The sequence below is a fragment of the Bombyx mori genome, chromosome 25, assembly GCF_030269925.1.
Source record: "Bombyx mori chromosome 25, ASM3026992v2".
Classification (NCBI taxonomy): domain Eukaryota; kingdom Metazoa; phylum Arthropoda; class Insecta; order Lepidoptera; family Bombycidae; genus Bombyx; species Bombyx mori.
Window position 1 is genome coordinate 12795754 of NC_085131.1, and position 15742 is coordinate 12811495.

General features: G+C 34.4%; 2 protein-coding genes across 2 annotated transcripts in view; one reads left to right on the top strand and one right to left on the bottom strand.

Moving 5' to 3' along the window:
* Window positions 1-2850: 2850 nt before the first annotated feature.
* On the bottom strand, window positions 2851-8617 carry LOC101741423 (protein arginine N-methyltransferase 1). The gene is made up of 8 exons (XM_004924037.5): window positions 8066-8617; window positions 7808-7968; window positions 6537-6701; window positions 6192-6340; window positions 5664-5811; window positions 5135-5224; window positions 4365-4514; window positions 2851-3628 (listed from the first exon to the last, which is right to left on the bottom strand). Exons 1-8 carry the CDS (start codon window positions 8127-8129, stop codon window positions 3485-3487), a joined length of 1071 nt encoding a protein of 356 aa, XP_004924094.1. The 5' UTR covers window positions 8130-8617; the 3' UTR covers window positions 2851-3484.
* Window positions 8618-10615: 1998 nt separating this feature from the next.
* Window positions 10616-15742, top strand: part of LOC101741708 (b(0,+)-type amino acid transporter 1) — a 44034-nt gene continuing 38907 nt past the window's right edge. Inside the window, exon 1 of the mRNA XM_004924039.4 lies at window positions 10616-10937. The gene's annotated coding sequence lies outside the window, so the exon portion shown is untranslated. The remainder of the gene's footprint in view (window positions 10938-15742) is intronic.

A 15742-nucleotide genomic window follows, 5' to 3' on the forward strand; every position in this document is an offset into this window, starting at 1 on the left:
CATCGCTCCCGTTTAGCCCGGACTCTACCCCGTCTCCTCAGGATACCGCTGAAGCCATAGACATCGTAACGTCACACATCACCTCGACATTAGATAGGTCATCGAAGCAAGTTGTGGCGGAGGACTTCCTTCACCGCTTCAAATTGCCCGACGATATTAGGGAACTCCTTAGAGCTAAGAACGCTTCGATCCGCGCCTACGATAGGTATCCTACAGTGGAAAATCGTACTCGAATGCGTGCCCTACAACGCGACGTAAAGCCTCGCATCGCCGAAGTCCGAGATGCCAGATGGTCTGATTTCTTAGAAGGACTTGCGCCCTCTCAAAGGTCTTACTACCGCTTAGCTCGTACTCTCAAATCGGATACGGTAGTAGCTATGCCCCCCCCTCGTGGGCCCCTCAGGCCGACTCGACTGTCAGTTCAATATCGACGACAATGAGGAAAATTATAAGAACGATTAAATATTTTTCTTTGACATGTAATATTTTGTTTGTACTTTATAATATTAAAATAACATTTTTTATTTTCTATAATATGGCTATGAACGTAATAAAATAATTTTTTTATTGGATATCTTAAAAGATCACATTAGACTAAGCACTCTATCTCGCTCACACCCGCTTGAACAGTTGCTACCTCGCGCTCGCACCTACAGCGGGCTCTCAATGTGTCTGGCAAGATGTAAGAACCATTAAAACTGTCCGGCTATTGGGGTAACATATTTTTATAAGTCCCTAAGTAACATATATAAAATTTAGCTTTTATAGTATAACGAAAGTATAATTAAAATTTATTAAAGTTTAGGGGTGTCTGGCAGGGGGTAACAATTGGAAAAAGTGTCCGGCAACGGATATCGTGATTTCTAAAGATATTCTGGAGTAAATATTAAAAAAAGAAACCTTTATACTTTAACGAATTTAAGGTACTATTTTATATACCTTTACTGCCTGTTACCTGCCCAAGTAACCACAATCGAAACTCTGTAATCGCGGGTCGTTCTTACCTGTGTTGGAGACATACACAGAGAATCTTTCAGCTTTTATAAAATAACGAAGGTCTGGCTGTCGCGGGCTCTTGCTCTATGGGACATTCGATCGCGTTATCTGTAAACGCGTCATGGGATAAAGCACCCAGAGTAATCGTTGTGAATTAGCATATTTTTTTTATTAGATTAAATCAAATAATCATCCGAAACTTCATAGGTAACAACTTTCATAACCTTACATTAAAGTAAGATTCCGTGTTCTTTTCTTAAATAAGTACAATTGTCAAACGATATTATTTTTATCGTAACTTACCCGTTGGTAACTTATCACTAAAGCAACGAAGTAATCAAACTAACTAACTTCCGAGGAACGTATAAACTTTTTTCGTGGTCAGCGACTATTCCGAAAAGAACTCACATAAAAAAAAAGTTTTTATTTAAAAAAAAAAAATTACATCACAACGTAGAAAAATAGGCAGAATCGCCACAAGGCTTACACTAAGGCTTTTTGTAAGTACAATCTTAACGTGCTATTTCCAATTTCAGATTTATTTTCATACTTGAAACATCAACGGCCGTCTGGTGTAGTGGTAAGTGACATGGTCACTACAGAAGGCGGTCGCGGGTTCGAATCCCGCCAAGGGAAGATATTTGTATGATAAATATAAATGTCTTTTCCAGGGTTATGGATGTATATTAAATATATGTAGGTGTATAATAAAAATCTTACATTTATATCCGTTATCTGGTACCTGTAACACAAGTTCTTTACGAACTTATCACGGGACCAGTTAACGTGGCGTGATTGTTAGTAAATATTTATTTATTACATTTATTTATTTATTCCTGTACAACAAAAAGTTCAGACCAATGTCATACTGACAAGCGTTTAAATATAAAATGTGTATTTTTTTTTATCGTTCAATGCTACATTCCCAATCTCGAACCTTCGACATCTAAGCTGAGCGACGTGCGTGATAAACATTTTTCGAGTTCGTCAAATATTAGACATAAAAATTTAATTTCAAAACATGCAAGTATCATTTTTATCGTCTAATTTGAAATCAATAGATGTTAAATTTAAGTCTGAATAAATATAGATGAATTCTGTAGAATTACTGAAAATTGAAAATCCTAAATGCCTTCAGAAGAGTATCTTCTGAAGATAACAAACTATTGTAACGCCGATAAGAGTAACGCCATCTATCGCCGAATACCAGATACGAATATCAAAGGATCTTGTAACATCTAGAACGCTCGGGTAGTACAGCGCCATCTATTGTCAGACAACGGAAGCACGCATTTAAAATACTCAACTTGTGAGGAAATGTTCTCGATAACTCTAGGGATGTCGTATCGACTATAAAAGCGTTGCAGATATGGCACGCAGTCAGTAATCGGAACTACTCGAAGCAAAACAGCGAACGGATCGCCTTGTACCAGGTAATATATAGTTTGGTGTAACTTTTTATTTATCCCGAACCAAGACTATTATTCCGGCAAGCTTTAATGATTTAAGCAACATTTACAAAACACGTATTTCGACCTTTCTACTGCTTGGGGCGGGATGCTAGAAACAGGCCATCAAATTAAATATGAACTAGTACAGATTTCCTTGGTGATATAATGTTCATTAAAAGTGAAAGCGTGGTATGTATATTAAATTCTTCAAAAAGGTTTATAGCTTAATTCGATTAAAAACATGAAACAATTGATCACACTTAATCTTGTCGAAGCCGCCGTGCTTTCCCAACTAGAAGAGAGTGCACAGATAAGGGCAGAGAGATACGTTATCAGGGAAACTTTGCAAGACTAACTGCTTCATTGCTGACGTACTTGAAATGTAATTAAATTAACACAAATATATAAGAAAGTATTTTATTTTTAGTCTTATAAATATGTCAGCAAGGACAGTTAATGAATTATCCACACACGGACAGTACACGTCCGCAGTTTACAGAACAAAAAACTGGTTTGTGTGTGAAGAGACCTCCTCCAGCACACCACGAGCTCTGCGGAGGGCATTCTCTTGCATGCAGGTAACAATGACGATTGATAAACACATTTTTTTTTTAATTATCACATGATAACTTCAAGGCAGCTGTCAGATTTGCTATCACAATACTATTGTAAATACATTTGTTTGGCAACCAATTGTGAGTATTCATGAACATAATTCAAACTACACGACAGTGGAGACAATAAAAAACAGTGAACTAGTCTCGAACCGACTACCTATTGGATGGTAGAAGGATGCGAGAAGCAAGATAGACTCTTGGTCTCGGTGACATTGTTGTAACAAATATGAATTTAATGAACAACAATAACAAAATACTGTACGACCAATTAAAAATTCTAATCTCACTAAACATGTACATGAAGACATTGTGTCAATCCGTCACGGCTACGGAACATACATATAAGTGATCTTACTAGACGGTAACATGTACAAAATATACTTGAATTTGTTTCATAAAAAAAAATTAAAATAATCAAAACTAGCGCATCCTGTAGTGATTCTTCTCGTTGACCTGACAGAGTTCCCCCTTGAAGTCGATCTCGATCTCAAAGTCCAAGTCGCGATTGTTCCTTGCGTTCTGGCGCATCGAGAATGTACCGGTTATCTCTTCGAATTTCTTTACCTGTCGACAGAACAATGTATGATGTAACTAATGGTAGTTAGTGGAATGCTACATAAATTATCTAGCATACTTGGAACATTTTGTGTTGTTCCTCTAGTGACTATTGATACAATATATCTCCTAGAACTAAAAAGATATTCTCCAATGGAAAACTTGCAAGACATATAAATCATGAACAAGCTTTATAACTTGATTAATGGATACTACACTCTCAACAGATTTGAGTATTGAACCAATTTCAGTTGTAATATAGTCACCTTGTAATATACTGAAATGAACTTAGGGTAAAAAAAAATTCATTGAAAATAATGACACAAACATAAGTTATATTGGCCCGAAGAGCAGTGAAATTGTCTGGACGTTGAGATAATGTTGAGACCACAGGAAGGTGACATTTTAACTGTGGAACTCAAGCTACCTACATTATATGTTTTGGAAATTTATTAAAATTTATTTTCCTTTTTTTAATTGGATTTTCTATAATAGCGTATTTTGTTATTGTATTTTTAAACTATTATTAATTTTTAATTTTTTAATTGAATTTCAATTTTTTCAACTTTTTTTTTCAATTTTTTTTTTTTTTAATATTGCATTGTCATCGGTCCTTAATAAGTATACCAAATTTCGAGTTAATCCGACGTTTTGAAGGGGGTCAAAATCATGTTCAAAGATTCCGTTACATACTAACATACATACGTCTGAAGCTAATAAAAGCGTATTAAAAAGTTATACTAACCGTCATAAAATCATCAAAGTAGAAGACTGTCTGCTTCCAGTGCGTGTAGGGAGCGTCCGGCGCGGTACTGAACCCGAGACGTTTGTGTGACTTCGTGAACTCAACGTTGAAGTACGTCACTAAGGCTTGGATAAAGTCGTTCCGACGGACCTGGAAAACACAGAGTACAATTTTATCTATACAGTCAATGAATCAATATATGAAAATCTAATAACAACAAGTTCTTTGGTTTATTATTGCTTCAGACAAGCAAGATCATGAGCCACCTCCAAGATTTCCCTCACTTAGACATGAGTTCAAGTCTCAATTACATTGTGTCCTGTCCTGTCCTTTGGATCATTGCTCTGTAACCAAAATAAGCAGGAAAGTCGTCCAATACGGGAGTAAATAATCCAAAACTCATATTTCATGTTTGAAATCAATGTTTGATTCAGGTATACTGCTTTGTACAATCAAACAAGGTGGAGACTGTTTACAAATAATTGTTTTATTGTTACCAAGCGAGCTCGGCTGTAGAGCGCCGTGATAATGTTTACCTCAACCTTATTCTGAAATCAGCTTGGACTCAGAGAGATACACCTGTTGTAACCGTACATAAAACATTAAATAATGTATACAGCATTCAAGCACCGATTTTTCAAATAATAAGTACTATAAAAACTGACAGAACAACTATGTATAAACGCAAAATCATAAATCTCAATATTAAATGTTTGAAATGTATGTACAGAACCCTAAATTAAGTGATTAATTGTGTATAAAAAACTCACATGCAAATGGAATTTTGATTCAAAATTAAGATCCTCTTTCTTGACTGTGTATAAATCTATTTCTTTTAATAAGGATGAATTCGTGACAACCTGTTGACAAAACAATTAATAATTAGACAAAATAATCAAATCATTGTTACACACATACACATTTTATTTAAAAAAATTTTTAATATATATAAATAGACTCAAGAATTTATTACCTGGATCTAACTGATAGTAGTTTAAGGCACAATCAACATTTTTATTAATCCTTGTCACTTAGAAAATAAATGGCAACAATAAGATCAGATGTTAGATTTAAAATGCACTTGACAGTTGATTCAGGAGAACATTATAATAAATTGTATAATTATTATTGCCAAAATTGGATACTTTTCATAATATAAAGTGTGTTTAAATAGCTCGACAATGTGCGATGTGTAGCCATAACACGACACTGGCAGAAATTGCTGAAAGTATCGGCATATTGCCATTTATTTTTGCATTATTTCAGAGCAATAAACCTAGTTTCCTGTAACATATTTACCTGTTTAGCATCAACCACATCTACAAGGGGTTCAGATATAGCCACCTTCCTGATTGAAGACATGTCAAAGCCGTACACATCATCCCACCAGTTGATCTTCTCATCTTTGTATTGCCGATCTTCTATACCACATATAAATAATGTACATCTGTGGACATCCAGAAATACTGATGAATAAATTGTTTACTAAGGAGTTTTAAATTAGCAAGTCAGGCTGTCTCGGACATTACAAATAAAACCTATCCTAAGTGATTCCCAATACAAACTTCTTTTTTGACTTCCCTAACCCTTTGTACACACAAATTTTGTAAAATCAGTTTTAAGAGAAATTTACCAAAAAATTAATGTAAGTAAAATCAAAGGTTTTTAATAGAAGAAGTATTTTCATACACCTATGCTTTATATGGTGGATTTGCAAAATATGAGCTTTTTAAGTGAAAATTAATTATATAAAGTTATGAATATCGTTTTGGTTGGAACATTTTATAATTATCATTATTCCCTTAAAGCTAGTATTTTTAGACTTACCTATCTGGAAACATCATCCCATCTGGCTTGAGCCACTTATCTCTGGCATATAGCACCGTATCAAGCATACTCTCATAGAATAGACAGTAGCCCATCCATTCTGATATTATGATGTCCACTTTGTCAACTGGTAATTCAACTTCCTCCACCTAGGATTAAAACTTATCACATACAAATTCATATTTATATTTGGTATTTATTTGCAGTAGACAGATTAGCTCTGAACCTAACTGGTGTTAGGATATCAAAGTCCATATCATAATTTGGGACTTATTCAGTTTTCCTTTCAGTTTAGTGAAATAACAAATGCGATGTTGGTTATATACAATGTCAAATTATTCTTACCTTTCCTTTAATAATCTCAATGACATCATCGAGTCTGTTTGCCTCAATAATTTTACGAGCATAGTCAACAATGTTGGAGCACTCTATCGCTAAGACCTTGGTAGCACCTGCTTTAGCTGCAAACATCGACAGGATCCCAGTTCCACAGCCTATATCGAGGACTGTCTGTTGAGGCATAAAGATCATGCTGAATTTCATAGAATTGAAATTGTTTCTTTTTTAACAGTTCTATAGTTTATTTTGTGAAAATCAATAAATCAATTTGACAATTAAGAATACTTGACTTATCAGTATTATAGCCTGTTTATTTCTTCAAAACTTCAAACTATTCTCAGCCTGTTGAATCTATATATATAAAAATGAATTGCTGTTTGTTAGTCTCCCTAAAACTCGAGACCAGCTCGACCGATTTGCCTATTTTCGGTCTTGAATTATTTGTGAAAGTCCAGAGAAGGTTTAAAAGGTAGATTGAAAATTCTCAGAATTAAATAAAAATAATTTTCCCTTAGATGCGTCCCCTGTCGAACGGATTCCTTTTGTTTGTTTTAAGTTTATTTTATACAAAAGTTTAGGTCTTTCATTTATCGATTGAAGCACTAAAAAGTGTGCCGGGTCAGCTAGTTTTCAATAGTTATCACTCAAGACCCACAATTGCACTTATTGTTAATTTTTTATTCTACTCTAACATCACAATTCAAATGTAATTTTCCACTGCCCTTATAAAAATATTGCAATACTTTACTGTACAAGTACTGTAAGCATGGGTCAATGAGCTTACAGAACTTTTTATTTGTAATTAAACCATGTGGCGAGCGATACTCATCTCTTGAGTGCAAAGGGTTAATTAAAAAAAAGCAGGTGAGATTTAATTCATATCTCAAAGATAAAATTCTGTCATTGATGAAAATAAGGGGGTTCATTAATCATAAGTTGACATGATGCTGCTACTATGATGCTACACTACCTATAATAAACTAAGCAGATAATATGTATCAATACAAATGTAATCACAGTCAAAGAATTCAGAGAACTAAAAGATTGTGAGATTTCAAGATTACCCAAATGCAATATCTACCTAAATCTTAATAAATGATTAATTTTTTTAGGTTGTTATAAAACAAAGTACTATAAAACACACCGATAAAGTTCTAAGTTAGGTACTTATAACGTGAACAAAGACAAAAGAAAAGATTACTTAGCCACTATTCATTGGTAGATAATACATTAAGCTTTTTGTAGTAAAATGACAGAAACGCTAACCAAGTACATACCTTTCCTTGAAATAAATGCTTATTGTGGTACATGGCATTTTTGTAGGTGAGAGTGCGGACTTCATCTTTTAACATTTCCTCGTGGATGCCGAAATGTGCATATGAGTCGAAATAATAATCCCTCGACGTCATTTCTTCGGCAGTAACATTCTTGTCAGGTCCTGGATACCGGTAATTTAGTTTTACATCAAGCACGTTTTTGTTCCCGCGACGCCATGAATGACCGGCGTCATTTAGAAAAACATTTAAAGAACTCACCATTTTCCACAACAGGCGTTGAAACCGTCGATGTTCCTTCTTGAGCTACGTCCATTGTTTCCATTTTTATAATTTAATTATCAAAATTAGTTATTTTTAACAATATAACCTGAATATTTTCTGCGACAAATCGATCTGTCACAGACTAAGTACTAACAAAGTAATAATAAATTCATACAACTAAATATAGTTTTATACAACTAACGACAAGCTTAAAGCTTAATAGGGTTACTTAATTAGTAGATTTGTACAGTATTTAATGAGATTTTAATAAAAGCGATAGAAAACGCTCGCACGCCACTCGAGCTTTTTTTCCACCAAAATTAAAAGACATTTCAAATGTTGCCTGTCCACAAACTCAAATCCACCAAGTCATTGTATTGCATTGATATTGCATAGAAAACATAATTTCTATCTTTAAAAAAAAAAACCAATTTAAAATTTAGGTAAAATATTTGGTTTACTGTCCGAATTCGTTTATTTCAGAAATAACTACTTAAAAAAATGCAAAAAAATCAAATATACATGTTGCTCTTTCTTGCAACATTAAAAATGGAATCTGGTAATGTTATATTATCTATGGTTAATGTTGTTCTATTCGGTATGGAATACCATAAAATTATTGGTATTCTGTTATGATGAAATCGATTTAGTTTTTTTTAAGATTTGGCCAGATAGCTACAGTGATAAAATCAATATTCCGAATCATCATCATTAATTTTTTTTTTTTCCACTCTGGTACAAGCGAGCTTACGATTCACTTTTTTTAATGCCCTTGTAGGCAGACGACATACGGCCCACCTGATGATTAATGGTTAGCCAAGCCACTGCCTACCATTAAGTACTCTCTTACTAAGTACTTTTGTTTACCGGTTTTAGCAGCCTTTAAGCCTAAGGACTATATAATCTAAGTTATTTAATTGAATAAATATTGTCTAAATATAATAAAATATAGTCTAAAAATACAATAATATATTCTATCAGGTATTCAGTCAACCATCAATAAAACTCCAACCGAACTGTAGGAAAACCAATAAAGTTGTAAACATAGTAGACAGTCTGCTCGCTGGATCAAACTTTAGTCCTGATCATTTCACTAAAAACCAAGGAATTTTATCAGCCGGCATATGATACATTGATACTTTTTTCTTCTCTCTATGAAATACCTAAAAATAAATCACAGCGTTTAACATTAATTTAAATACTTAAAGGTATATGTATCTATCTTCTGTTGCCATTCACTCAATTGTGAAACTTGATAGAGTTTACATTAGCAATCCAGAGATGCTTTCTGGCATAATACCAGCGTATCATGTTAGTCCACGTACGCAGTCCGTTACCACGAAAACAGTGTGCTTAGTGCGAGTTTTTTAACGTTCTCGATAGCGTAGAAGTCAACCCTAATTTGTAAGCAATTGGAACAGCGCCCTTGCGGCAAACGTAAGCAAACGTTTCAACTCCATACAAATTTGAGTTAACTTTTACGCTACCGAGAACTTTAAAAAACTCGCACTATTCGGAGCCCGCACGGGTAGGTACCACCATTGTACTTGTTTGTACCGCAAAACAGTTATGCATTCAAGTTTGAAGAGTCTTTATACAATACAATTAAAACTATGAACGATATTTTAAAGTGGATGGCGATATTCATGTTGTACTGTTTATAAGCCCCGGTGTTCAATTAACAAAAGTTGACCGAGAGCTAGACGTAGAGAAAAAAAAAGTACGTGTGGCACTCGGGGACTGCCGCGGTAAAGCTATTGCAAAGCATTTTTTATCAACTTATGCAATTACAATTAGACGATAATAATTTAATATTAAAACAATAGTAAAAATAAGACCATGCTATATTTATAAAAATTAATAAAACCAAAACATTAACTGTCCCCTTCACACTCATAAGCTAGACCGCGTGAGAGAGAGTTGGGCAGACTTTTCATTATGCTCATGCAGTGCGACGTCACGCCGCGCGCTTATTCACAAACACTACACCAGCGCAACGTGTGAATGTGTTGAACGCGAGCTACATAGTAGACTATATAGTAGGTGTCAGGTTATTTTCGTTACGGAATTTCTTGATTCAGTCGCCGCGCTCAAGGCCCGCGATAGAAGCTATGCAACAGCTTAAAAAAAACAAAAAGAAGATAGTAGAACAAGGAGCTTAAAACACAAAACATTGGAACGGGTACAACTAAATTTATAACAATGTTGCTTAGACAGCAGCCGCTTGCATAATAGAAATAATTAATGCAGACTAGCTGACCCGGCAGACTTCGTAATGCCTCAATCGATAAATAAAAGACCTAAACTTTTGTATAAAATAAACTTAAAACAAACAAAAGGAATCCGTCCGACGGGGGACACATCAAAGGAAAAACAAAATTGTTATTTTTATTTAATTCCGAGCATTTTCATATTTATCTACCTTTTAAGCTTCCACAAACTCTGGACTTCCACAAATAATTCAAGACCAAAATTAGCCAAATCGGTCCAGCCGTTCTCGAGTTTTAGCGAGTCTAACGAACAGCAATTCATTTATGTATATATAGATAGATAGATTAATGTCTAAACGCATGGCGTGTTTCGATTCAATGAAACCGTCATCGGCCACCAGTACATTTAGTTAGGCGACACGTACTAGTAGGTACGTGGTTGTTATTTAGTTTATCGGTCTGTGTTCGCGTCGTTCAGTCGTTGTTGCGGTGCGCGCGAAGCTACCGTTTGCCACAAATTAATTTGGCGCGAAAATTAGACGTTAAATAAGTTTAACTGTGACATCTAGATCAGTAGAGTGATTATTGACAGGGGATAGCCCACAGGTGCATCGATTTTTTTTATCTAATTCTGTATTTAGGCAACGGTATTTTAACAGGTACGTATTCTATTTACAGTTTTGAAACAAAATTAATTATGTAGTTTGTATAATAAAAAATTAAAACACTAATAACTATTATTATTTATAACAATGTTGGATGGATAGAACAGTTTTATTCCAATACAATGTAGTCTTATTTGTTTTAAGGTCGTGGCAGCATTCTTGCTGTGGTTTCGTTGGCCGCTTAATACTAAAATTGTGGTGGGCTTGTATCTGCTGCTAGTAAAAGACAATATAAAATCAATTTCTCCAATAAAATTCAAAAATCTTAAATTCAAATATTAATTTTGTTTACTAATTTATTAATTTTGTTGTATTTTTGTGTTTATTAATTTTGTTGTAAGATTAGATATCTTATCGTAAGCCCTTTGCTACAAAAAACATAACGGCATCAAACATTTACATAAATTTGAATTTCGAACGTAATGGAAGCAAAATAATGAGTAAGAGGATGATAGCAATGTCTGTACGGAAATGAAAATAAATTTATCACAGAAACACATGCATTATTTATCCATCCAACTTTCAATACATTACAAATACGATGATCAGACGACGATGTCAACCTATTTAATGACAAACGAGAACAGAAAAATTGTTCAGTAAATCTAAGTCATATTTAATTTTGATGACCTAAGTTTATTTTTTTCATGTAAAAAGACACGTGCTGAAAATACTAAAAGCCACCATCGATTTCTTTTTTTTTTTTTAAATACTTACCATCACAAACGGAGCACTTGTTTGGAGTTTTAAAGCTTCGCACATATTTTTTTTTTAAATAAAAAGAAAAAAGTCTAGTCAAGAACACTATTTCGTTACTTTTGATAGGTGTTTCGAAAAAAAAAACATACTTTCCAAATAATTTAACGCCATAATCGATTCAATTTAATAAAATACATAATTTAATTTCATTATCTACGCGTAGCTTAAGTAAGATCATCGAGAAATAAATTATACTTAATCGTACATAATTAACGATATAGTCAGACATCAATTTAAATAAACTAGAGGTCCCGCAGTAGTCGAAATTCGACTATAATTAATTGGAATTGTAAGTTTGTACACTATTATGATTGTATTTTATATTTCTGTAATCACAAATTTCGCCAAGACTACATTATAAAAAATATTAACAAAGACAAACAATATTTAAATCTATTCTCAATTTGACAACAGACGTCAAGAACAAAAGTTTGACAATAGATAGTATGCATGCGTGTGTGCGTCAAATACATGTTATGTAGCTGTGTAATGTTTTCTTTATTGATTTAATGTATATTTTATGCATTATTTTAAAAAAATATTAGCATTGTGCACTTCTTCTCTATATTCTGTATAAGTGTGGAAAATTTCATACTCCTCCATCCGCGCAATTTTCGTAAAAAGGGATACAAAGTTTTTTCTTCACGTATTAATATATAAATATTCCTATCCGTTTGCTTGGGGCATTCAAAAATTTCAAAATACCATTATTAATTTAATTTCTATAATTATTTCGTTTTGTAAATATTTCTACGAGATATATTTTTTGTTTATCTTGTTTACCGATAAACTCAAAAATGTATTGCTGATATATAACTACATTTTTTTTTTATTGCTTAGGTGAGTGGACGAGCTCACAGCCCATCTGGTGTTAAGTGGTTACTGGAGCCCATAGACATGTACAACGTAAATGCGCCACCCACCTTGAGATATAAGTTCTAAGGTCTCAGTATAGTTACAACGGCTGCCCCACCCTTCAAACCGAAACGCATTACTGCTTCACGGCAAAATTAGGCGGGGTGGTGGTACCTACCCGTGCGGACTCACAAGACGTCCTACCACGAGTAAATATACCACCAGTAAATGACTATATTCGATTATGGTTTTTTCGTGTTTTAGGATTTTTAAAACACGTATACGAGACAAGCACCAGCATAATATACCAAATATCTTCAACGAAGACATTGACTATCAAAGGCTCTTCGAACCCGGACTCTACTATCGTTATCAGGATCATTAACTAATAGACCAACAAAGCGATTAATTGAAATATTTTCTCTTGTTTCCGACAATCTGCGTAGTCGCATTCTTTATTAAATTTTTAAGTCTTACGCAGTGCGCATGAAACAAATAGACCTAACTCTTAAACTATAATCTCTACATAATATTAAATAAGGCTGTATGTGCACAATAGAACAACCGAAATTTCTGAACGTGTGGTAAATGCCAAAGCAATCAAATTAAATCAAATAAAAAAAAAATTTTCAACATAAATGAAAGTACATACTTGTTAAACGTCAAAAAGAACTACCACCAATTCACAAAAACTAGCCTCCGTCCTGAGGAGAACTGGCAAGAAACTCAGCGGGCATGTTTTTTTTTTAATATTACATTTTTTTTTATATTAATTTTTACAATGTGTATTATAACGTAACAATTATTGCAATATTGAAATGCCCGGAGCGAGCAACTCATTCCCACTTCGTGCAATATTCTAGATAATCATTGACTTTATAGTAAGCTTTATTGCACAGATGTTCTAATAGTTTTCTTAAACCTATGTATAATATGTAGGTTCTGAACATCTTGTGGGATTTTTTTGTACAGGCGCACAGACAAACACCTGATGAATTTCGTATCTTATGTAACCTACTCATCGGCACAACAAGCCTGTGTTTGTAGGACGGCCCTAGCTATTTCCTGCTGCAAATAAATAAATGAATGATCTAGAAGCAATCGCAGACGAGATTTTATGGAATGTGGTAGGACCTCTTGTGAGTCCGCACGGGTAGGTACCACGGCCCCGTCTATTTACGGCTCGGTGGAGTGATGATCTGTGCAGGGTGCAGGGATCTTTTGAAGTCGTCATGGCCTAAAGGATTAGACGTCAGGTGAATTCGTGTTGGTTTTCGAATCCCAGGCGGGTACCAATTTTCTAATGCATTACGTACTCAACAAATGTTTACGATTGACTTCCACGGTGAAGGAATAACATCGTGTAATAAAATTCAAACCCGCAAAATTATAATTTGCATGATTACTGGTGGTAGGACAACTGAGTCCGCGCGTGTCGGTACTACCACCCCGCCTATTTCTGCCGTGAAGTAGTAATGCGTTTCGGTTTCAAGGGTGGAGCAGCCGTTGTAACTATACTGAGACCTTAGAACTCTTAACTCAAGGTGGGTGGCGGCATTTACGTTTTAGAAGGGCTTCGGTAATTACTTTACACCAGGTGGGCCGTGAGCTCGTCCAAGTGGGTTGATTAACAATATTAAGTGAGCCGCAAGTCAAAGTAATAAGACTTAAAATAATGTTGGCTGCGTAGAACGAAACATATAAAAACAGCGTGGAACGGAGCGACAAAGTGTGAATGAGAGAAGATTGCAAGAAAGGGAAAAAGAAAGCAATACGGCGAGCACAATGAGGTGTGTGCACAGATCATACTATGATAATACACTTAATATTTGAGGGTGTGTATGAAAGATGTCAGCAAAGTCAAGCTCGGTGAAGCTCTCAAATATATTAAGTGTATAATCTATGGTGAAGCTAGCATAGCCCCTTGAGGTTACTAGCAATAGGTGGGGAAAAAGCTTCAATTAATTTTAGTTGTAATAGTAGGGAAGATATAGTGTGAAACAATCACCTACTAGTTCTGTGAATCTACTATAACCCCTCGAGGTTACTATTTTTTTTTTTATTTATTGCCTTTGTAGGCAGACGAGAGCATACGGCCCACCTGATGGTGAGTGGTTACCGTCGCCCATGGACTTCAGCAATGCCAAGGGCAGAGCCAAGCCGCTGCCTACCGCTAAGGTTACTATAAAAGGCAGAAAAAAAAAGATAAATAAAAAAATAAAATTACATCGTTAATCCAGTTACGTTAGTAACTAATTAAGAATATTATCGCATACACGTAACTCAAGTTCTTACAGTAATCACGTGTATGAGCAGTCTCATTACATGAAAGTCTCAACACGTAAGATAAAATCAAAAAGATCGTAACCTTTTTTTAATTGAATATCAATTGAATGTATGTAGTAAAATTATCGCAAGTACCGCAACAATGTGTTCGTCGTTATCGCAGCTCCCCTCGGAGCCTGATAAGGGTTTTAGATACGCGCCAGACACTAAAGCTTGTCATTGGATCGATATTTTGTGTGACATTAAACATATTATTATTTTAGCGACAAAAATACTATGTAACTTTGTAACTCATAATCTCTTAATATATTTTTTTAGTGTGGCAATTGACCTTTTATCATGCCATTGTTGCCAATGTTAAGTTTCTAAAAAAATTTAATGTTTAAATAAATACATACCTATTTTGGAAAATTAAGTTGATTATTTAAATTTGCTGAATCTTTGGTGAAATTTGTGTTAAAAATATTATAATAATTAAATATATTTATCATGCCAATGATAGGTACGCTGGAAAGGCATAAATAAAAAATTTAATCCTTTCTAAACATGATGGTCACGATCCTCAGCATTAAGGAAACGACGCGAGGGGGAGGGAAATTAAATATTAAATGTAATGAACTGATATGATATACAATAATGTCACAGTACAATGGTGGGAATTTACTGATACTTCAACGGACTTTATGGTGAAACCCAAAAAGCCACGTCCAACCAATCTCTCTTTTTTTTCACGCTTGTCCACTTTCACAGACGCTAAATGCTTAAGCCAAATTTAGCTCCTCGCGTTTCCTTCAAAAACTCCTCTGAAACTCTAATACTACTACTAAGAACGAATTACTCTAAAATCCACAAAATATTAAAATGTACCTAACATCAAAATACTATTATCTAGTATTTTC

What these genes read in the sequence shown, in the direction of transcription:
- LOC101741423 (XM_004924037.5), bottom strand. Translation starts at nt 8,129, where the DNA reads ATGGAAACAATGGACGTAGCTCAAGAAGGAACATCGACGGTTTCAACG. An exon ending in GGGATGATGTTTCCAGATAG is followed by an intron (nt 5,812 to 6,191) that starts GTAAGTCTAAAA and finishes GGATGTCCACAG; the next exon opens with ATGTACATTATTTATATGTG. An exon ending in ACTTTGATGATTTTATGACG is followed by an intron (nt 3,629 to 4,364) that starts GTTAGTATAACT and finishes TTCTGTCGACAG; the next exon opens with GTAAAGAAATTCGAAGAGAT.